General features: G+C 46.9%; 2 protein-coding genes across 3 annotated transcripts in view; one reads left to right on the top strand and one right to left on the bottom strand.

The window, feature by feature from the left end:
• The window catches only part of Pigc (phosphatidylinositol glycan anchor biosynthesis class C), an 8,114-nt gene extending 2,127 nt beyond the window's left edge, over positions 1-5,987 (bottom strand). Inside the window, exon 1 of one of the 2 annotated variants that reach the window (XM_015491809.2) lies at positions 5,780-5,987. The gene's annotated coding sequence lies outside the window, so the exon portion shown is untranslated. The remainder of the gene's footprint in view (positions 1-5,779) is intronic. The other variant, XM_048810037.1, reaches the window with a different exon arrangement.
• On the top strand, positions 333-23,746 carry CUNH1orf105 (chromosome unknown C1orf105 homolog). The gene is made up of 10 exons (XM_048810224.1): positions 333-377; positions 880-965; positions 2,493-2,689; positions 3,092-3,170; positions 4,084-4,174; positions 11,567-11,653; positions 18,615-18,682; positions 19,800-19,867; positions 22,653-22,793; positions 23,559-23,746. Exons 1-9 carry the CDS (start codon positions 333-335, stop codon positions 22,787-22,789), a joined length of 858 nt encoding a protein of 285 aa, XP_048666181.1. The 3' UTR covers positions 22,790-22,793; positions 23,559-23,746.
• Positions 23,747-24,025: the final 279 nt, after the last annotated feature.

Genomic DNA, 24,025 nt, shown 5'->3' with positions numbered 1-24,025 from the left:
CCCTTCCGGGGAGCCGCCTAGGGCTGCGGCGAGCACTTCCGGGTCCCGTCGGTCCACGGCAAGAGCTCCCCGCGCCGCGCCACGCCACGCCACGCCACGCCACGCCGCGTGAGGCCGCTGCTGCCCCCTACTGGCTGCTCCTCTTTGGAGACCGGTCGGAGGCCGAAAGGGCCGGCCTTGGAAGGGCGAATCCCACCCAGCCCAGTGCAAGAGAGAATGACCGGCCCTGGCACAGGGACTTCCCGCGCATCCATGCCTGTCGTGACAGACCTCCAGTACCTTTGGTGCTTGGGATGCCGCAGTGATCGGCACAGATAAAAATCCCCGCTCCCATGGAGCTTGCTTCCTTGTTCACTGACCTTTGCGGTGGAGATATCGTGGGAAAGGTTTTAACTGTCTAAAGCCTGGCTGAGGTCAGTAAGGCCCAGTTGTAGGGGCTCTCCCCTAAGCTTGGCCTTCTGAAGGGTGAGGACAGAGAGTCCTGCGTCCGAAAACACAGCCAGAGGCTTGGGCAGGAGATTGCTCATATTCAGCCGACTTCTTGGAAGGGCTAAGGGATTCACAAACAGATGGGAGTAGGAAGGAAGCCAAGGCAGACAGCCGCACCCAGGGCAGAGTGGACAGGGAGGTCAGAAAACACGATCCCATTGGTAGCTGCAGTTCACACTATCTGAGCTTTGACTTCTTCATCTGAAAAATGGAGATAGCACTTATTTGCTCTTTTACTTTATGGGATGGTTGAGAGTCAAATACAAAATATAAAAATGTCTTGTAAACTGTGGACTGCTACATGGCCACTACTAGCTTACTCTGGTCATTGTTAGGACAACAGTGGTCAACTGATAAACTGCAAAATGATCTCTTTTTGTTCCTCTTTAGGTTTCTGTTCCAAAATTTGATAAGGTTCCTTGGCTTAGTGAGACCAGCCACATGAACAAGCCATTAGTTCTCAGCCTCCCCAAAAGGTAATTCCTCAACTGAGGCAAAGCTTTCCTGAAAGTTCTCGTGGGAGAAGTTTTCTTAAGGGAGAGGGTATTGGAGGGATACATCTGCTCAGTCCAGAAACCAAGTCAAGTGCTCAACAACCAGAAATGTCCTGGGTTTCTCAGGCAAAAGTGAAGTCTGGGTAGAAGCCTGAGTGGAGGAGATGAGACCCGGAACAACTTCTTCTGTACCACCACACTCAACAGTGCAAGAGAAGTGTACCCCTAGTCACCACCTCTCAAAACACTCCCACCTGCCTCATTGCCCCTACCTTCTCCTCTGCGTTAGTTTGAAATTTTCAGATTTTAACCCTCAGAAGTCTAGAACTACGGTTTCCCATCTTTTTACAGTAGCAGCTGCCTGTATTTAACTGTCAGGCTCTCCTCCAACCTCCTCAGCCCTACCTCTTCTAATCAAACTAATATAGAACACATATTTGTGTTTTGCAACATTGGGGGAATTTGTGTGTAGGGAGAATTTCAGCTTCTACTTGAAATAACTGGGATTCCTCATTCTTCCCTCATTTTTGCTACAATGGTTCCTAGTCATGGGTTCCAGCCCTGCTCTGGGGAAATGGAAGGGTAGTGTGAAATGATGTAGAGTAAATGAGAGAAAGCAGGGAAAGGCAGCCCAGAGGCAATTTCATATGCACATTATAGACTGAACAGGGCTGGCTCCCTGGCATGGAAGCAGCTGGCTAGAAAGAGCATATTGTCTGAAAAGAAAATTCTCTCTTGTTGGTACATGCCATGTGCCATCCTGCCCACAGATAAGCAACTCTCCACATTCCAACTTCAATAGCATGTGCCTTTGCTTTGCTTTGCTTCACTTTAAAACACCACATTCTTAGTAAGCAGTTAGGCAGTTTCATGTATTTTCAAAGTGTATGAGTGTGTATCGTTTATGTCTGTTATTTTTACATAACTTCAAATATATAAAAATAGGCAATCAAAAGTTCAGTTAATCCAAAGGCTTGCTTTAGGAAATAAAAGTCCTATGTAATATAGTTCTTATTAAGGGTCAGCATGAGTGATGGCAGTTTAGCATCTTTCAGTTGGGGATGGGGCACAAATCATATGCTCACAGTCAGGGGGATAGCATAATGAGTAGAACTGGCCAATGAAGGTTGCAATGAATAGGGGATCATCTCCTGACCAAAGTGACAGCCTGCCCTCTATCCCTTCAGTGTCACCTGCAGGTATATGAGTCCAGTGACCAACTCTACTGGTTATTCTAAGTAGAAATTTAGATTTTTTTAAATGTGAAGCTGCTAGTTTTCGACATCTAATAGGCTAACCTCCCACCACCCCACACTACCCCCATGCCTGTCAGACCTGTCCCTGCAGCCAGGAGCAAAGCACACCAATGTCTGCTTCTCCTGCCACCAGCTCCCTTGTTTTCTGATTATACAAGCCTTCAGGAGAAGGCAGGGACAGGGCAGGGCGGGCCTTGAGAAAGGCAGGCCCAGAACACAACTGGGCCTTCTCAGCACCTGTTTATTTTCACAGCCAAGTCCTGGAGTGTCCGAGAGGACAGTTTATCAACAGCCAGCTGGGAAGGGAGGGGCGGTTTTTCCTCCCGATGGCCAAACAAGCTAGCAGCAAGGAGAAATTCCCCACGGTAGGCAGCAAAACTCTGCTCATGTCTATGCTGGGGGGCCTGGGTAGCAATTTCAGCCTCTGTTTGGAGAAAGAGAGCCTCCTCACTTCACGGGGATTCTAAGATGATGGACAGCACCTGTGGGTTTCCCCAAGCTCTCAGGAGGCAAGACGGGAATGCAGAACCTGTGGAAGGGGAAAGGACAGGTGAGGCGTCACCAGTTCTTAAGGGTTTTAAACTCCTCGTCTGTTCAAAGCTCTAGGTTCCAAACTGTTTATTTTGGGCAAAAGTCTTTTCTTAGACCTTGGGAGACAGTTCTCCATGTGCCCTGAGTACTACATAGTCTTGGGCAAGCAGTCCCAACAGAATGGTCTGAAAAAGATAAAAGAACATTTAGTGAAGTATGCTCGTGGCACGCCCCCACTGAGCTCTGGAAAGACCGAGGCTTTGGAGGAGGTAGGGCCAGGCTCTGGTGGGAAGCACCTAACCAGACCTCCTTCCTTCCAAGGACTCTCCCAGGCTGGCCTGACTCTGATGAAGCCACACTCAGCCTTCGAAGCCTCTGAGGTGACACTGAGGTGGTTTGTGTGAGTTTATTGCATGCCTGAGCAATTCTAAACTGGCCTTCCTGGACAGCTTTTGGGTGACAAGTTCAAGGCAGCCTATTCCCATATCTAAGACAAAGTACAAAAAGAGCTCAAGTCAGACCCACCTCCAGAGTCTCACAGGTCCCAGGGAAGTGGAGAGGAGAAATGAAACAGTAGATGCTTCATGAACCTCAAACTCTTCCTACATGCCTTTGCTTTAAATGAACAATGAAATCTTTTCTCATTAGAGAGGAGAGACATTCTTGGCAAAACTACAGCATTCCAAGTTCCCATTTCTTGGATGCCAAGGACAGGCACAGGGCTGCACAAAGGACAGTTGGTGATTGCCAGCCCCACCCCTAGGCATTGGCTCCTCATTCTGTGATAAAATGAATTTCAGTAGCAAGCGAAGTGGGTCACCCTGTGAAGAGAATTGGTGTTGCCACTAGCATCCCTGAGTAACTTGCTAACTGGAAAGAATGTTCCAGAGGAAGAGGGGTTGGAGGGAGATGTTCAGTGAGAGGAAGCAAGTCAATGATCTCAGCCTAGAGACATAATCTCCAAGAAATCAGGCCGGGCACGAAAGGACCAGCACTTGTTCAATGCAGAAAACATTAAAGCAGACTTTTCCAGGAGACCCGGGGTGCATTTCACTCCTTTCCTTTCTGCTTTTATGAATAACCTTTTTCCTGCCTTATTTGTACACTGTCTGACAATCTAGAACTATCACTGGTTACTTCAAAACAAAAGGGACAGAGCTGTCTTCTGGGCGCTCCTTCCTGGGCAGGATGCTCCAGAATCAGAGTGGGAAACCACTCCAGAGGTGTCCCTGTGTCCTCTCTGAAACAACCAAGGGCCTGGCTCTGCAAACCATTTACTGCCCTTCTAACTTTGTCTTGTTTTGTTTCCTTAGATCTGCGCATCCCTTTACTACTTTTCTGGCTTCCACCTGGAAGGATGAAGGTTTGCCGGTTTTGTTTCAAGTTACGGATGTCTCATCGAAGGTATCCATATTTTTAAAATTGAAATGAAACCAGCGGCAGTTCTAGAATATCATGGAATGTGGAAATATTTCCTATCTCCTTAGCACAGTGCTGTACCTGGGACATTATCAGGGTTCAGTCAACACTTGCAGAACAAATGGGTACCACCTGTCACCCTGTCACAAGTGCTTTTAGCACCCAGTCCACCAGAACTGAGAATAAAGAAATAGGTTGGAAACATCAACAAAAAGAAACCAGAATAAATATGCAGGGACCTGCCCAAAGGTCCTCAGGGGCTGCCTCTCGGCCTGCACCTGCACGGATCCTGAGTCTCTAACCACTCACCCCACGCGTTACTTGTCTTCCACAAACAAGTCTCTATGGAGTTTTACCTGGGAAATTCCTCCTTTTCCCTCCACCTCACAGAAATCAATCGTGGCTGCTGGGGGCACTGTACAGCACCTGGGGGCAGTGGTACTGGGGACGTGGGGGCAGCGCCTCCCGAGGTGAAGAGGCGACATTTAACGCTGAAAGCAGTTCCTTCTGAAAACCGGCTGGGCCCCGCAGGCCCTTGCAGGCGGTGTGCGCAGTGTTCCCTCCAGTTCACCTGACCCACCCGGTGCCCAGCGCGCAGTGAGGCGCGGTAGAGGTGGGCCATGATCAAGAGGAGCCCCTGGCTTTGGTCAGTAGTGCTTAATACGGACGGAGGTGGCGACCAGCGGTGGGCCACCTAAGAGGGCGAGAGGGCGGCGGGGCAGGTGCGAGAGCGGCGCCCCAGCGGGGAAGGTGGGAGGAGAAGGCACCTCCAGGTGGGGAGGCTGAGCCGAGATGCAGGGGGCGTGGCGAGGGGGGCTCTGCGCGGATCTCTCGGGGATCTCGAAGGGCCTGTTTTAACCAGTGAGGGAAGAGCCAGGGCGGAGGAAGGGCGAAGAGACTCGGAGGTGAAGGGAAGGGGACCAGCGCCCAGAGCTCCGGAAATGCTTGGGGGACGCCACCAAGCCGCGCGTGCAGGGAGGCCGGGGCAGGTGAGCCCAGCACGGGCAGAGACCCGAAGGCCATCGCGAGCAGCGAGAACCCACGCTGTGCCTTAGGGTCACCTCGTTAGTCCCGCAGCAACCTGGACAGGCAAGAGGGACATGTGCTGGGCCAGGGGCCAAGCGAGGAGGGACGGCTGGCTGGGCGCTGCTGCAGAAACTGCCAGAAGGTTTCTAGTCACCCAGCCCTAAACGTCCCTAAACGTCCCTAAACGTCCCTAAACGTCTCTGCCGCTTGTCCAGGCGTGCTCAGGTCCCGGCGCAGCGCAGGAGCCCAGGCGCTCAGACCCCTGGCGCTCAGACCCCTGGGCTCCTGCAGAGGGCGGGGCGCGGGCAAGCTCCCTACGCTGGCAGTACTCACAGATGGCCACGAGGCGGCAGTCAAGAGCAGCTGCTTGGCCAGTAGGCTGCGTGGGAGGCCCCCAAGTCACCCCTGCTGAGCCAGCTAGGTGCCTCGCCCGCACCCCCTAACCTGGGGCTGGCCTACCACGGGTTTCTGCGTGACATCACTCTTGCAGACCAGAAAAGCAAGAAGGGAACTTGGGATCCCGTTCTGTTGGGCACCGGGCAGGCGCCTAGATTAGGTCCTTACCTGTCACAGACCTCCTCGAATTTGAAGGAAGGCCCCAGAGTCTGCTGTAAGCATGAATCCCTGCCTCATGTGCTGTGAGGTCAGCACGGGCTCAGCCTGCAGTTGGTCCTTTCTAGAAAGAAACTATGCTGTGTCTCACGGAGTGAAACGCACCGTGGACGCACTCTCTTCCTTCATCCTTTGAATCAGGCACCTGGCAGAAGCCGCAGCCAGTCCTGTGTACAGGCACAAAGGTCTTGCCACCTGGCTCGCTGCCTCTTCACTGTCACCAAAGGGCAGAACTTTGAACATTTGCATTCCTAGTGGCATTCCTGCCCTGTGGCAGGGCCAGGTACAGTGTGCCCAGAGCAGCATTCCCTCAGAAACACACAGGAAACAGGCTCAGAGGCACAGCCACAGGAGGAGGGAGACAGACAGCAAGAGGGACCCCTGCAGAGAGGTGGGGCGGGCAAAGACACCGAAGAGAAAAGGAGAGGCAGAGATAACAAAGAACCCTTTTGAATGAAGCCTAAACATCTCCTCCTTTAAACCTTTACTGGGGAGACCTTTGTCATTAGTCACCAGGACTGATGGCACCATTAGACTTTGTCATTAGTCACCAGGACTAATGACACCATTAGACCTTTGTCATTACCTGCCATTTTGGGGCATGACTGTTGACTCCTCAGGATGCCATGAGATGGGAAGGTGTATGGTGGTAGTTGGATGCATGTGCCAGGGGGTGACTCAGCCATGCCCAGCAAGGCAAAACAGAAGCCTGTGAGTGACCTGGAGGACTGCAGGGGCCTAAAGCCCTGCTCCCACCTGCTGAGGTTGGATGTCATCTACCTAGAGCTCCTGGGAGTCCCAGCCCCCCCACTCCTGCCCCACCCTCTCTGCTCCCTTTGATCAGCTCCGTTGTCCCAGCCTGATGAGTCAGAGTAAAGATGGGAGCATTTCTGTTCTGCTTTTATCAGACCTGTGACAAAACCCCTTGGCTGAAAACACCTGAGCAGCAGCAGAGGTCCACTGGGAAAGCCAGAGGACAGAGACTTCCTGCCTCACCCACTGACAGCTCGCTCTTATTTCTCTCTCACTGACTCCAGATTTTGAAAGCTCACGACCACCAAGGAAACTACCTCACATGATCCTGTCTTTATTAATCAAGCACATAATAATTACACATGCAATTTTAAAAGAGAAGTAATAACAAACACCATTGGCCTGATGGGTGAGAGTTAGGTTTGATGAGCAAGGATGGTAGGCATATGGTTGTCCACTATTGGGGTATGTTTAACGTGTTTCCTAGCGAACAGTAAGAGCATGTTGAACCTGTATTCAGCTTAATTCTGAATTCTTAATATGACTGGTATTTTCAGATAGGATTGAAAGGTTTATTATCACAGGATTTTTTGGAGGGTTGAAGACAGTTCTTTGACCACTGCCTTTTGACTCCCTCTAAGGGGTATTGGAATAATTGTGCTTTCATATGGGGTTCTAAGAGTCGGATCCTCCTCTGGGAAAAGATAATCTCTTTGACCCTTTTATTCAAAAAACTTTCCCAGTGACAAAAACTTAATGCAGGTTATTGGACAAATCTCTTTTCTGAGCCATATTTTCCTTGTTGGATTCACCAAGAGGGTTGAACCAGATGACCTGTGAAATCTCTGTTAAGTCAGGAGGAGAAAGGAGAAAAGGACTAAAAGTGCCAACGGGCAAGAAGGACAGAGGCAAAACTTGTCAGTGTTCCTCCCATCAAGCCTGTGATGTTTATTTTTAAAGTCACCATCTGGTGCTTACATTTTCAGTTTTTGTTATGTGAACAGGTGTGTATATGAGAGAGAAGGGGAGGGAGAGGACTGTGTCTCTGTCTCTTTACCTAGGATTTAAGAAAGCCAAGGTCGTGGGCCAAGAGTCAGCTCTAGGAACCTCAGCAGATGCTGTCCCTCAGTATTGGATACTTCCAGTTGTTAAAAGTGGAGCGCAGGCTTTGCCTTCTGGGGACAGGCCACAGCCCACGTCATGCCTCTGCACTCCCATTGCATCTGCTGTCTGCTGTCCTGGGAAATGAGAGCTCCGTTAATATTTCAGTGCCTCTGGCTGAGATGATATAGCCAGGGTGTTGTGCTGTGAACCTGACCAGTTCACTCTCCATCCTGCTGCTGCTGGCGCTGAGCTGGTTGAAGGAAACTAAGAGTGAGCTGGGAATGGCCAGACCTGGGCTTCAGGGATGGGAGGAAAAGGCAGAATGAGGAGCGAGACCTACAAGCCACTGCATCAGCTTTGGACTTGCCTATCATAGCTGCCTTCCCACTCCCCAGGCCCTCATCCTCCTCTCTAGAAAGGGAGGAAGTAGCTCCTCTTGGAGGTGAGGCTGAGCTGGAGTGAGCCGCAGGTCAGACTAGGTTTCACTCTACTTGTAAAATGTGAGCAGAATTGTGGCCTGCCTCTCTCTCTTTGGGCCACAGTGACAGTCACCTGAAGGGAAGAGGAGGCCCAGAGAATTTACATTGTTGACAAAGTCACTCAAGTTACTCCAAAAGCCCTGTCTGGAATGCAGCCCTTAAGATCCAGCCAGTGCTCTTCCCACACCTTACCCAGAACAGATTGAGTACACCAGACCAGCGTCCTGAAATATCCATCTGAAAACAACATAGTGATTTTTGCACACACACTCACACGCAATCTCGGTTATGTCTTTGTTTATACCCGTTAATTTAAAGTGCTCGTAGTGACTCATTCATTCACCCAGTGTTTGTTAAATACTTATTGTGTGCCAGATTCCATAGCAGGTTGTAGGAATACAAAGATGTGCAAGGCATGGTTCTTGCTCTTAAATAACTCTCAGCCTGATGGAGAAAACATTTTTTTTTCCAAGAAGTAGATGAGTACAAAATGCAAATAAAGCCACCATATCCACCTCACCATGTCTGTGATGGAATCGGAGAAGCAGGCATCCAGCTCAGGATAAGGGGCAATAAATGGCAGGAGGGGCAGGAGCTAGGTTTTCTGAAAGGAACTCTAGGCTGTTGTTAAAGAATGAGGCCTTAACAAGGCCAGAGAGGGCAACCTGCAAAGTACTTCGTCCTGCAAACTCGAGGGATGAAGTGCACGTGGCTGTGGGAGTCCACAGTCCACAGTGGCTGTGGGAGTCGTCATTAAACAGCATGGTCCTGCTGTGCACCTGGATTATCCTGCAAATATATTTGTTGCTTGGTTGCAGTGAACTCTCTGGCTCTCATCCCTGTAGGTGTAGTAGTATTCTCAGACAGAAACAGAAGTCTGGAAATGGTGAAGGAATTAATTGCAGGGAAGATGAAGTTCTACTTATAACTATAAAAACAAATGCACCAGAGGATTCTCCCACGGCCACCTCACCCTGTCCAGGTGGTCCTCGTCCTTTCAGGCCAATTGTAAATGCCATTTCTAGTAACACTTTTCTGATTCCTCCAATCCTAAGTGGTCTCCCTGCTTTCTCAGGGCCCAGAGGCAAGTTGCCACTTCTGAGATATCTAGTGCTTCCTACTTCAATGGCAGCTTCAGGGAGGTATCTTAGTGTCAGACCTCAAAACTGTGAGGGGTGGATGGAGGAGCCGAGCTGCAAGGAGTACCAGCCCCAGGGTGTCAGGGAAGACCTGGCAGGGGGTTGGATCCCCAAAGCAGAGGAGTCCATCCACACAGACTCCCCTCTCCAGTCCCCCTTCTCACCCTACTTCTTCCTCCAGATACACTGGCCACTGCACCCTGCCCTCTGGTACCCGAAGCTGGCTGACTGGGTCATGCTGTGTTTCCTGGATGGAGGCCTCCCCCTCTCCCCTGCTCACAGCCAACAAATGCCCACCTAAGCACTGCCTGTCTCGTAACCCTTCAGACCCTCCCTCTGCCCTGCTCCTAAGTGAGCGCCCACCCGCTTTCAGCCTCACTGTGGTCCCCATGTGTTTCTGTCACAACACCTTCAACCCCGTCACACTTCCAGGTACACAGAGGGTGACAGCATGAGGTCAGAAGCTGTGGCTTTTGGATCCCAGGGTACTGAGTGAATTCACATTCTTCTCTTGTCCTCTTTAGGGCCGGAAACTGTCTTATTCGACCCTCTGGCCCCTGCCGCAGCCTCACATGGTGGCCTCACAGTCAGAGTTTGTTCTTGAATGAACAGATCTAGTCACCCACACGCAGACCTTAACATGCCAGCCCCCAGATTGTAACACTGAGTTGATTCTTTTAAAATATCCTATAAAAATGAAGCATATTTTAAATATTTATCAAAAGAATCCAACATTGGCAAGAGTGTTCAGTCCTCAGATCCCAAGTGCCTTTTATTACTCACAGGATGAAGCTACTTGCAGGCCTGTTCAGCCAGCCCCCAGTGCAGCAGGAGTGGGTCAGGCACCATGTACTGATAGCAGACAAGGCTGTGGATGAGGAGGAGAAGGCTTCAGTTAATTGTCACCCTCTGCTTGTCACTGTGGCCTCCTCTTCCCTATGTTCTGTACCTTCTAGGAACCTACCACGCAACTTTCAAGTCTGTGCACGTGAGGAGGAGTAAGAGAGAAGCTCCAAACATAGCTTTAACCTCAAGTTTCCATTTCCTCCCTAACAAACCTCTTGCCAGAGACGTAAATGAGAGCTTCATGATGCAGGTGTACATGCCCCAAAGTCCTGTCTCTCACCCTTTCACAGAGACCAAGTCAAAAAGAAAGGAGTGGATGCCCTGACCAGACGGGTACCCACCGTCCTTCCAGTAGCAGCACCTTTGCTGGGCTGGAGTGGCCTCTCCAACCCAGAGAGCGAGAGGGCGGGGACGCCAGCTTCAGTCCTGTGGGTGGCTCAATGCACAGCTTTCTGGAGATGGGGCAGGTGACGCCACTGGGCCATGGATGCTTGAGAGCTGGCATTGAGCCAGAGGTGAGGCTGAGAAAAGAGGGTGCACCAGGGAGGGGCTGGTGAAAGGAGGGTGCAGAAAAGAAGCCTCCATTTGTCCTGAGAATAGGCTGTGTGCCAGTCAGCTTTTCATGGCGGTGACCAAATACCTGAGGAGCTAGAAGGGAGAAGGGTCTCTTAGGCTCCCGGCTTCAGAGGCGACGTTCATGCTCCCTCGGCTACATTGATCCTGGGCTTGTGGAGAGGCTCGACATCAGGGCAGGGTGGTTTGGTGGAGCAGAGCTGCTCACCCCATGGCAGCCAGGAAATGGGGAGAGAGGAGAGGATGCTCCCACTCCCTCCAGCTGGGCCCACCTCCTGGCCTCCGCCACCTCCCAGTAGTCCATGCAACCATGAACCATCCCTCAGTGGGCTAATCATTGATGAGGTTAGAGCCACTGTTTATCCAGTCACTTTCCAGAAGCCCAGCTCTGGGTCTTGCTGCCCTGGGGACCAAGCCTCCAACATGGAGAATCTGGAGACACTCCAGATCCAAACCATAACAAGAGTCCTCAGCTGGACGTTTGGTGGAGAACCTGTGTACATGGGGTACAGGAGCTGCCCATGGAGAATGCAGTTCCTCAGCCACAGGGGCTCAGGTTGGAAAGGAGAGACCCCTGTGGACGCCAGCCCTCGTCTTTGGCCCCAGGTCCTGTCCTTATGCCTGCACCACTGGAGCATCCCCACAGCCACCCCCAGCCTGGGGCCACTCCCTCCTAACCTACCAAATGTGACAAACCTGAGTCAGCGATGGCCCTAGAGGGCTGAGACCAGAGTGCCTGTCTGTTTATGGAAGGAAAAGCTGTTACCTCTCTTGCCTCTCTACCCCTTTCCTACCCCCGTGTTGCCCCAGGTAACTTACCGCTCTCTGTTTCTCTTCCCCCTCAGGCCAGGAAGAACCAGCATGACCTCATGTCACTCAGACATGAGAGGCTGAGCTCCGCATGTCAAGAAAAAAAAAATGGTAGGCAAGGGGTGGGGGGCAGAAATGGGCATGTGTCAAGGTGGTCCTGCAAAATGTTTAACCTTCCACATTTCAACAAGCCAGAGGTGAGCCAAGGTTGGTGGACCAGGGGAAAGAGACGAGATGATGAGGTAAACCAATTGGGCTTGTAAGTCACTGCACTCTTACAGAGGTTATGGGGCTTCTTTTCCTCTCTTCACATCTCCCAAACACCACACACAGACACACACACACACACACACACACACACACACACACACAGAGTCCTCTTCAACCATTATAATCATGAAACAAGCAGCTTAATCTTTGGGTTTATCATGATGTAGCCAGCACCTGGGAGGAAAAGCTGGGGAGGTTCCCCAGTAGTGTCTAGCTAGTGGAGGTGTCACTTGGTACCGTAACTATAGCTGGTGGTGGAGAGTGGTGGTGGGGGAGGATATCAGGAAAAAAGGACATAAAGGGGGTGTGCAGGGAGCAAGGACAAACCTCTGCCACCTGTCGGAGCTGCTAAAGAAAGAGGCCATTTCAGACGGAGACTCCCCCAGCTCAGAGTGAGGAGACCTGGGTTGATTTAAGGAGCAGGGTTAGTGTTGGGGCCAGGATGAGGCTTGAGTTGAAGGTAATTCAGCTGCCTGGCTAAGTTTAGGGTAGGGGATGGGAAGATCTCTTCAATTCTGATATCGGGACTCTCCTTGGACCTGGGAAGGAGGCCGGGAGAGCTACTCGTGTGGTCAGAGGGAGAGCAAGGGACGGAAGGAAAACAGGAGATTTAAGAGAGGCTCCTTCCCCAAGTTCATGGCAAAAGTGCTTCAGGCTGGCAGGACGGGAACAGAGCGGCAGTCCACAAGGGTTTTGTGTGGGAATTAGAAATGCACCTGATGCCGCTGGGGAGGCCGCCTGGGAGTTGCATTCTGTGTTGGCTTTCCCTTGGCTGGCATCACAGAGTGCAGTGTGGGCACCGCCTGGCGTCTGGACTGGAATCAGTGTAGAATGTGCCAACCCCAGGCCCCTGCCAGCTTTGGCCACTGGCTCGCACGGGGCTTCCACAGCTGTCCTCTTTCTCAAGACCTCGCCCTTGACCTTTGCCCTTGCCAGCCTGACTGGAGTGGTGTCACACACCATGCTCCCACATTTGCTGCAGCTTCTGAAAGGAAGGTCTCCAGACACAGAAGTGCCCAGGCACTTGTCCCTGCTGCTGTTGGGACCTGGTGGAAGCCTCAGAGTGTTAGAAACCATGCATGAAGCACCACTGCCCCACCAAACAGTGGCTCTTCAACATCCTTCAGGGTTGGGACAGCCAAGGGGCTGTAACCAGCAGCACCCTCCTTCCTTAGTAGTATCGGGAGGGAAAAGAAGGGAACTTCCTCAACCTAACAAGGGGGATCTTAATAGTGAAAGCCTGGATAATTTCCCCTAAGGCCAGGAACAAGGCAAGAATGTCTACACTTGCCATTTCTAGTCAATATGGTACTGTGCATTCTACTGGGGCAATTAGGGCAAAGAAAGAGAGGAAAGTAAGACTATTTCTATTTCTGGTAACATGATCCCATATCTAGAACGTCCTGGGAACACACACACTGTTAGAGCCAATAGATAAGCACAGTAGAATTGCAGGATACAAGTTTAATTTACAAACATTGATTTGCTTCTCTATACTAACAATGAACAACCAAAGTGAAATTAAGAAAATAATCTCATTTACATTCGAATCAAAAATACTTAGGAATAAGGTTATACAAGATCTATAAATCAAAAACTACAAAATATCATAGGAAGATAAGACCTAAATAAATGGAAAGAACCTATGTTCATGGATTGGAACTCTTAATGTTATAAAGACGGCAATACTGCCCCATCTATCTACAGATTCAGTGCCATCCCTCTTAACATCCCAGATGCCATTTTTTTAAAGAAATTGGCAAGCAGATCTTAAAATTCATAATAAAATGCAGTAGATACAGAATAGTCAAAATCATCTTGAAAGAGAAGAACAAAACATGTGCTTTCCTACTTTCTCAAGTACAATGAAGAGAAAAAGAATAAGTCAAGCTCTGTCTTTAAGAAGCCAAAAGATAAACAAATATTGACAACAAAATATGATGAAAAGAAATAGAATAGACCTGGTGGGAGTGAAGGGAAGGTAAACCTCAGGGACAGTTTCCTGGAAGAAAGAGACTATTCAGCCTTTTCCAGAATGAATAGGGCATTGCAAGACATCCAAACAGAGGTGCCCAGAACTCACGGCCTCCTCCATCAGGAAGACCAAAACAACAGGTAGACAGCTACACTCTGAGGTGATGACCCTGGGAGAGCACTGAAATTCAGCAAGGAGAGACCAGGACTTGTAAGGCCCAGAACCCCGAAACAGCAGCATAGAAAGAGGAGCACAGCACACCTGCATGGACCAGGGAAGGGACGCCCCCTCAGCAGGGGTGAGGGTGAACTGAAGAGCCCGCAAGCCCCATCAGCACAGCCACCAGCAATCTAGCCATCGGAAGGTTCTACAGGCATCACGGGCTTGCAGATCAGTTAGGGGAGTGATCCAAAATCTGCCCTATAGCTTTCATTTGGACAAGGAACTGACAGCGTCTTCCCCATCAAATCCCAGGGTCCAGGCTGCTAGACTAGACACCATCTTAAGAAGGGAATTATTGTCAGAATTCATACTGCCCTAAAGGTAAGGAACCTTTGCATATCCCGATCCCTGGGACCCCTCCGACATGCCTGCATACTAGCACAAGGGACTGCAACCTCACAGATTCGATTTGACCCAGTCAAGCAAATGTGACTCCAGCACCCAAGCCCATGCCACGTGGGGGTAGGTGTTCTAGCACAGAGGGGGAAACAAAGGCATAGGCAGCCCATGGGACTGAGAACAGGCAAGCTTCTATAGTCTCTCCCCACTCAATGAGGTAGTAACTGAAAAGTCCCCTAAATCTGGAAAGGTATGGACATCCAGGCACGAGTTGAACCATGAATACAAAGAGTGAACAGAAAAGTAATGAGTGATGAAATTGATTCAGAAATTAAAAGAACCCCATAAAGAAGAATCCAGGACCAGATTCCTTCACTGCTGAAAATTATACCAGACTTTTAAGAGCTGATATCAATACATCTCAAACTATTCCAAAAAAAATTGAAAGTGAGAGAATTCTTCCAAACTCATTTCATGAGGCCAGTATAGCCTGATACTGAAATCAAACAAGGACACATACACACACACACACACACACACACACACAACAATAACAACAACAACAAACAAAACTACAGGTCAATACTTCTAATGAACATAAATGCAAAAATTCTCAATAAAACACTAGCAATTTGAATCCAGTGGCATATCAAAAAGATCATTCATCATGATCAAGTGAAATTTATCCCAGGGATGCAAGGATGATTCAACACATATAAGTCAATAAGTGTAATACATCACATCAACAAAACGAAGGATAAAAATCACTAAAAATAGATGCAGAAAAAGCACTCGATAAACATTCAACATCATGACAAAAACTCTTGACAAAGATATAAAAGGAAGGCATCTTGTAATAATGGTCATGTGTAACAAACTCAGCGCCAGCATGCTGAGGGGAGCAGCTAGGAATAGTTCCTCTAAGGTCTGGATGAGGCAAGGACACCACTCCCATTGCTCGCTCCCATCATGCTGGCATGACTAGCAGAGCAATCAGGCAATCAGAAGAAAGGAAAGACATGCAAACAGGAGGGAGGAAGTCAGATGGTCCCTGTTTGTAGAACACATGTGTGTGTGCACACACACACACACACACACACACACACCCCTAAGAATTCCATCAAAAGACTGTTAGAACTGAAAGATGAACTCAGTAAAGTCGCAGGATGCAATATCAGAAGCACATGGGCTGAAGTTGTGGCTCAATGGTAGAACACTTGTCTACCCTGTGTGAAGCAGTGGGTTGGATCCCCAGCACCACATTAAAAAAAAAAAAAAACTAAATAAACAAAATAAAGGTATTGTGTTCATCTGCAATAAAAAAAAGAAGCACACAAAAATCAGAAGCATTTTTATACACCAATTTCTAAAAAAGAAATCATGAAAGGAATTTCATTCACAATAGCTACAAAAAATGCCCAGAAATAAATTCAACCAAGGAAGTAAAAGATGTCTACAATGAAATTTAAAACTACGATAAAAGAAAGAGAACACACACACACACATACACACAAATAGAAGCTATCAGTTTCATACTACCTTACTTTAAAATATGCCACAAAGCTACAATAATCAAAACAGCATAATATTGGCATAAAAAGAGAAGCACAGACCAATAGAAAAGAATAGAGTAATCCATGTATTTATATCCAACTGATTTGCCACAAAGATACGGAAAATACACATTGGAGAAAAGATAGTCTCTTCAGAGATGGTGCTGGGAAAACTGGATATGCACATGCTAAAGACTGAAACTTGACCCTTCTCTCACTCTATACAAAAATAAACTCAGAGTAGATCAGGACTAAAGGTAAGACACAAAACTGAAATTACTAAAGAAAACATAGGGGAAACACTTCAAGTCATTCATATAAGCAATGATTATTTGGATAAAACCCCAAAAGCACAGGAAACGAAACAGCCATAGTAAATGAGATTATGTCAAACTAAGAAGCTTTTACACAGCACAGAAACAATCAGAGAGTGAAGAGAAAACTGCAGAATGGGAAGAAAGTTTGTAAGCTATTCATCTGATAAAGGGTTAATATCAAGAATACATTTAAAAACTTTTAAAAATGATGATAATCCAATTAAAAATAGGCAAAGGATATGAATAATCACTTCTCAAAAAAAGTTCAAATGGCTAACAAATTTGGGAAGGAAATGTTCAAGTTCATTAGCTGTCAAAGAAAGGCTAGTCAAAACCACCATGAATATCGTCTTGCTCCAGTTTGAATGGCATTTGCAAAGTCAAAAAACAATAAATGCAACAAGGATGTAGAGAAGAGGGCATGTTTATACACCATTGTTGGGAATGTAAACTAGCCATTATGGAGAACAGTAAGTGCGTTTCTCAGAAAACCAAAAATGGAACCACCAAATGATCCAGTTATCCCTCTTCTGAGTTCATATCCAAAAGAAAGGATATCAGCACACCAAAGAGACACCTCACCCATGCTTATTGCTGCACTGTTCACAATAGCCATGATAGGAATCCACCTTGATGTCCATAAAGGATGAAAAGATAAAGAAAAGGTGGTACTTATCCATCGTGAAAAATCATTCTGCAATTTACAGCAAAATGTATGAAAGTGGAATTCTTTCTGTTCAGTGAAATGAATCAGACAGACAAGTTGTCTCTTGTATATGGGTGTTTTTAAAACATTGATTGGAATATATAATAGAAATTACTAGAGGGCAAAAGGTAGGGGGACAGTGAGAGGTTGGATAACAGATACCAAAACACAGAAGTAATAAGCTCCAGTGTTCTCCAGCACAGTCGGGTGCCTGTAACAACCACTAGAAGAGAGAAGCTGGAAGGTTCCAAAGTCAATAAAGAGAAGGGACAGTTAATTACCCTGATCTGATCAGTATCTGTTGTCTACATGTGTTGAAATATCACGCTGTACTACATAAATAAGTACTATTATTAGGCGTTAAGAAGAGGGAAATGTTAACTACACTGATTTGATCATTACACACTATATACACATATTGAATTATTACACCTGACCCATAAATTTGTACAGTTTAAGTGAAAGAAAATCAATATGGGTGGAAGAATAAATAGGAGTGTCCCCACCCCCGCCAGATACTTTCTTTTCAGAAACAAACATCCTGTCCTTGGCAGCTTTGTTCTGGCATAACCCCTACAGCCCACTTCACACATGCAATACCCAGCTGGACTTAGAGGCTTTACAACAGGGGTCATGCTATTCAGGAGGGGTAGAGTTGCCTGCATCTTTCCTTCAAGCAGAGACAACTATAGATGAAACTTTAGAAAATGACCAAATCTATCTTTGGCATATTCTCTACCCTTTTATGTAGAATTATCTAGAAACTGTCCTTCGGTTCTCACTAAAGCCTTTACTGCCCACCCCCCATCCTCCCCTCAGCTAATGAGATAGGAGAACAATCTAACTCAATACAGTAGGTGATGGCCTTTGTGTACACTGATATTCCGATTTTTGCTACTTTCAAGTACCTCTAGAGGTTCTTGACACATTGTAATTTGCAACTGTGTCACAAGTTTGAATCTCAATTCCCATAGTGCAGGTCACTCAGTGAGGAGGCCAGCTGAACACCAGCACCCACGTCTTGTGATGATCATATACTGTCAGAGCTACAATCCCTTTGGAGAAATATTGAAAAAGTCATAACTAGTGTTAGTCATAAACTTGAAAAAAACTCAAGATGATTTTAACCAGTAATTCTGTAAATTTACATTGGATTTAGCCTGTATGAAGGGCACACATAAAAATTTCAAGTATGCTTCAAAGTGGGCTCATTTCTTCACTAATGTGGTCAAAAAATGTCTTGAGTGGCAGTTTGGGAGATGGAAATACAAAAATAGAGATGGGGTCTCTGTCCCCTGAAGCTGAAATTCTATCAGAGTAGCCAGACAATAAGCACATAAATACAATAAAACTTTGATGAGCATCTGATAGAGGAAGCCCTCAGAACAAAAGGCAGAGAATTACCAAGAGTGGTCCAGGAGCCAGTGGCCTCTGTGAGAAAGGGGCCCTGAGACCTGAAGAATGCACCATAGTGGTCTGAACAGATTTTGAAGCCTTACTCATCTTGAGGAATCTAACTTCCAAGTCTCAGAACCTGGAAAGAATAAAGACCCTATGACTTGAGGACAGGGTGAGACCCTCTGAAGGGATGCATAAATGACTTTGATGTCAAATACAACTTGAGTTTGCTAAAGTGAGACATCATTTATTTCAATCAGAACGTAGTTCTGCCAGTGTTCTAAGTGGGACTTTCTTCCTCAGGTACAACCAGGAACTGTGATCAATCCAGATTATCTGAAACTATCCTTTGAGAATTTTGTGAGCCAAAGGTAAGCCAAAGATTGGCCTTGGGATATGGCTTAGTTCTGGTTTATTTGTTCGGGATACAGGATTGTGGATTGAGGAGCAGAGTAATCAGATGTTTAGGGAATGGTTTCATTTTCTTGTTAAACCAGACTAAATAACATTATTTCACCTTTTATTTGTTCTTGGACAATTACTGAACTATTGTGGGGAAAGTATGATCTTTCTTTATACCTTCACAAGAAAAGCATAAAGGATAGGAGAGTCCTTTGAGAACTGAACTGAGAATCCATCTAGAAAGAAAATCACAGGATTGACGTGATTTCTTGAGGGGATGCCAAAAAAGAGGCCCAGAGACTCAATATAAAGTCAAAGGACTTTATATTGAGGCAGAACTCAATATAAAGCCTCCAAGTAGATGGTACATCTGATTCAGAAGATATGGGAGATGACGCACAACCTGTCCCGAGTCTGCCACTTTTTAGTAACTAAAATCCCTTATGTCTGTTTGGTTGTTATTTGGTGATTTCTTAACACCACCAAATGGAACAAAAATGACATCCAGTCAAAATTCTAGTTTGTTAGTTAAAAAAGGGGGGGGGGTTGTATTTAATTATTGGACAATGAAGAAGGATTCAGTTATTTTACTGAAAAACTTGTCTGTTGACTGCCATGCGGTAGAGAGTTGAAAGCAAAAAGAGAGCTCCCCTACGTTAAAACAAATGGAAAGCTATCTATGCTATATGGCAATATTTATTTCTCCCCTATACTGAGACATAGAAGGTTCTAACCAAAACTCTCTCTCTTTAAGGATAAATTAGTGATCTGTAAGTTTGTTATTTTTTTCTCTGGAATTAGAGGATTCTTTCCTTAGTCCTATTTTCAGATCATATGAGTTTTGACAGTGGAATAAAATATTTTTAAATGAAAGTTTTCTCAAAACCCATGAAAATATCACTAAGTAAAAGACCTTGAGAATGGGTGTTCTTCCCCGAGTCATCTCACTGCTGCAAAGTGGTCTGATCACCAGGCTAACAGGTGCTGGGGTCCAGAGATCATCTGTTTTAAGATGTACAAAGACAAATTCCCATTCCTCAAGCTCTGGCCAGTGGACTCATGTGCGTTCTTGCTTCTTCCAATCAGAATGATGAATCTTCATCAATGGAGATCCCAGACTGGACCTAAACCTTCCCGTGAGAACATGGCAACAGGTTAGTCTCTTTTCAGAGAATTTGCAGGGTGAGATATACCATGCCCAGGGCGGTAGAGTGGAAGATTTAATTCCTAAGATAATTTCTAAATTTTCTGAACATTCTCTATCCCTTTCTCTGTCACACGTTGCCTTGTGACACACTGGGAGGATTTGGCCTCCTCCCTCGCACTCCACCCATCTGTCCCTTCCTAGACACCACCCGCCCCTCTCCACATCATGCTCTTTCCCACGCTGTCTCCACACCACACGCTCTGACCAGTTTCCATAGTTAGTTCTATAGTGAGTCCCTCCATGGCAATCCCAAAGGTACTAGTCTAACTGTACAGGGGACTACATCTCCACACCCCTGGAATGGCCCCTCAAAGGCCCTGCGAATTTTGTCCACAGCCTCCCTAAAACACCCACCTTCTCCCCGAGCTCCCCAGTGCTCCCCAGCGTTCACTTATTGTTAACAGAAACAAGGGTGGTGGCTCACTCTCAGGCTTCAGACCTAAGACTCATCCTTTGGAGAAACCAGCCATGGGTTGGTGAAGGTAGGAGTGGGCTGTTCTTGGGGACAGCATATTTCAAGGGTATGGAGTAGCCCAAGCTCTCTATTCCCAAATGAGCTCCCAAATTAATTTACTCCCAAATTAACTGAAGCCACCTGAAGCTGCTCTACATTCAACACAGGCAGTAAAGAGAACTACGATGACTTTATGTAGAGGAGAAAGTCTAAGCTCTATCCTGGGAGGTTCCCAGGGATTCAGAGGCAGAACTGAACTGAGAATCCATCTAGAAAGAAAATCACAGGATTGACATGATTTCTTGAGGGGATGCCAAAAAAGAGGCCCAGAGACCCAAGTAAGAGCTGACGTGTGTGGAGCAGTTCACTGCCTTCTAGCACAGAGCAGGGCTGCCAAGTCCCTCTGAACCACTTCTTAGGTATTCAGAAATGTTGGCTGAGTTCCTGGCTCTTATGTGGCCAAAGTGGAATCAAGAGCCTAGAACTGAGAACATCCACACAATGGAAGCTCCCCACTCGGCTGTTATCTGGACTGTGACCACCTCGTAAAGAGGACACCAGGTGATAAGCGTGCACAGCTAGCTAGAGTAGCTTTCAGGGTTATCTGTGTCAGTCACACCCTCACTCAGGGGTTCCCTTGGTCCTGGATTTTTTCAGACCTGCCTTATAAAGGACTAAATCACACACACACACACACACACACACACACACACACACACATACCTGTCCTTCCGTCAGCAAGAACATTTATTTTCTGACCTTAGAGGACAGTGTAACAAGATGCTTTTCATTAATTCCTTAGCCCTGAGGGTGAACTTCAATTAGCAATAGAGGAGCTAGCCGTGGAGTGGCGCTTGCCCACAGAGTGCAACGTAGGATAGCAACCTGGGAGGTGGAGCTGCAGGAACAGTGGTTGCACAATTGACTAGAAGCTGAAGCTTGTGGACCTCCTGTTGGCTCTAGTTGTGTGGGGGTTTGGTCTCCATGTTTCTACTTTCAAAACCAGAGAAGCTTCTTGTCACAGGAGAGCTAGACAACACCAGAAACCTTCACCTTTAACCAGCCCAGAAAGACTGCTGGCACTGCCCAGGCCCACAGCGTTGTTCAGCTTGGACGTCAGTATTACAGCACCACAGCCTGCCGCCGGAGCTGTCGCCCACCTGGCTGTGCTCCCTGGGCACATGCTATGGACACTGAGCGGCCAGCTCGTCCAATGCACAGTATGCCAGCGATTGTCTAACTCGTTTTTTCTGGATCACCTAACTTTATATATTACTAGTACTTCTTAATGAGAACTAAATAAATTGAAAGAACATATCTCAAAAGTGCTGTGGGTTTTCTTCTGGGTGCATTTTTCTCTGGCTCAACTCCAGAGTCTCATGACACCACAGGCTCTTGCTCTTTATAAACATCGGCATTGATGTCAACCGCCTGATTTACACCTACCATCTGGCACAGTAGTGTGATATGATACAAAGAGCACTAAGTTAGAATTAAGATCTGGTCCTTAGCCCATCTGTGCCTGTCCCCCTGGACCACTGTGTCCTCTTCTCTCACTTCATGAGACTAAACTGGATTCTACATTTGTGACCCTATGCTATGTCTAGCTGTCATCTGGCTTGACCAAGGAGCTTGTTCCAGAGAATTCAGGACTCCAATTCTCAGGGTCATTCAAGGATTCCCAGAGGGAAGGTGTTATTTCCCACATTATTGTACTTTCCTTCAGGCAATGTATCTTCTGCAGAAGTTGAATGCTAACCAACTTTTCACAAAGGAAATCATATTTGGAGAAGAGGTCAGGATGATAAGGATTTTAAAGATCTCTAAAAATAAATTATGCCAAAAACGGAGTCTCCTTTGGAATTGCAGAATGCTTTCTTTCCGTGCTATAGCTTTTTGTAAGATCATGGTTATTTTTTCAGAGAACAGAACTATGCTTGTGTCCCTGAAAAGTCTCCTGAGAATCAAGAGCTCTTTTCCCTTTGACTAATATTACAGCTCCAGATATGTTTTATCTTCATTTTTAATTTAATTGGCAATGATTCCTAACGCTTGGGTTTTATTTCTAGGTACTACTTTTGGCCTCTTTGACAAGATCTGTAAAAGCTTAAATGTTGTTGGGGATAAGATGGTTCCATTAAAAAACAGACTCAATTCAAAACATATGAGTTTTGAATCTGTCTCATAAGGTGGGAGAAGTGCTTGGTGGTTATTCTGAGTTTCCTTAATAGGGAATCTAAGCAGCCCTGTTCTTCCTCCTCCTCGCTCCAACCTCCAGAGAGCGTTCCCTGCAAACTGCCCATTCTGGGCCCCAGGACAGCTGTCTTCTATGGTATGCTGTCAGATGCCTACAAAGCTCTTGAGAAGAATCAACATTCTTTCATGTCCAGAAAGGACCCTGGGGCAAGACAATGACACAGTGAGTGGGGGGAGTCCTGACCTCAACTCAGAGAAATAACCTTGCCCAGCCAGTCTCCCACAGTGTTCCTCTCCCATGATCCCCTCCTACCTCTAAAAAAAGGGACTTAGCTTTTCCTTCCTAAGAGTTGCTGGTGTCCAGCTCTGGCCACATTCTCACTCATTTCTCCTAAAGACAAAACAGTTTGATGTGTATGATTATAAAGATTCATCAATTGCAATAGAACTTGGTAAGGATCTCTCTTTTTATTTGGTTTAGATCTTATCCATGTTGTGACAGATGACATCCTGGTGTTTCTAAGACATAGATTTTCTATGGAAGTTCCTTTGCCCCTTTCTTCAGGTCAGAGGCCCCTTAAGAATTTATACTATTAAGACAAAGGAGAGAAAGGGAAGTCGTCCTTCTGTCCTTATTTCTGTCAGTTAAGTCTGGTAGATGACTGTGGATACTATGAGGCAGTGACTGGAGAATGGCAAGTGATTGGCAGTTGTGGCCCTTGCTGGGGAAACCACGCCTCCCTGGCCCTCCTCACATCACCTGCAGCGCTGCAGAGATCAGCTGTTCATCTGTTCTTTGGGCCGTCAAGTCCACCCCAACGGCTGTGGTTTATGGTTTGGTTACTTTGGGGATGTGAGTCTCTACATCTGTCCTGGTCACTGTGTCTGCAGTGTCAGAGAGCAAAAGAAAGTCTAGGCTTACAAATTTTATGTGTTCCCTGCCCAGCTTCAGGACGTTCCTGTAAAAAAGGTCTCTTCTGTTCCTTAGGAGGCAACGGCCTTGTGAAATTCCAAATCCTGACTAACTGGACCAACATGTGAGAACCAACTTCTGTGCCAACTGTACTTGAAGAATGGACTTCAGAAATCCCAAACAAATGACCTCACGCCTAAACTGACCTCAATGCTTGCACAAAAACAAACCAACCAAAACAGAAACTTGTTTTATTCCCTGTATTCCTTGTGTGCCGATACTTGCTTTCAGTTCAGCTGGTGTCCATAACCGGGCCCACAGATTCTGGTATCATTACAGATCACCAGATACACAGCCCAGCTAGCAGTACTTCTTTTGTTTTTTGAGAATTCTTTTCCTTTGTCTTTATAAATCAATATATCCAGTGAAGGAATTTAGAGTATGGACCCATGCATTAGGGAAAATATGTGCCTCAGATACAATTATTTAGAGCTTTTGCAGTAAGCTGAATGTTATGTGCATAGTGAGATAAAATGCTTCCT

This window comes from Marmota marmota, unplaced genomic scaffold (assembly GCF_001458135.2).
Source record: "Marmota marmota marmota unplaced genomic scaffold, marMar, whole genome shotgun sequence".
Taxonomy (NCBI): domain Eukaryota; kingdom Metazoa; phylum Chordata; class Mammalia; order Rodentia; family Sciuridae; genus Marmota; species Marmota marmota.
Note: the sequence above shows the minus strand (reverse complement) of the source record. Positions and strands in the feature narration are given on the sequence as shown.

What these genes read in the sequence shown, in the direction of transcription:
- CUNH1orf105 (XM_048810224.1), top strand. Translation starts at nt 333, where the DNA reads ATGGAGCTTGCTTCCTTGTTCACTGACCTTTGCGGTGGAGATATC. An exon ending in GTGACACTGAGGTGGTTTGT is followed by an intron (nt 3,171 to 4,083) that starts GTGAGTTTATTG and finishes TTGTTTCCTTAG; the next exon opens with ATCTGCGCATCCCTTTACTA. An exon ending in CCGTGAGAACATGGCAACAG is followed by an intron (nt 19,868 to 22,652) that starts GTTAGTCTCTTT and finishes TCCAACCTCCAG; the next exon opens with AGAGCGTTCCCTGCAAACTG.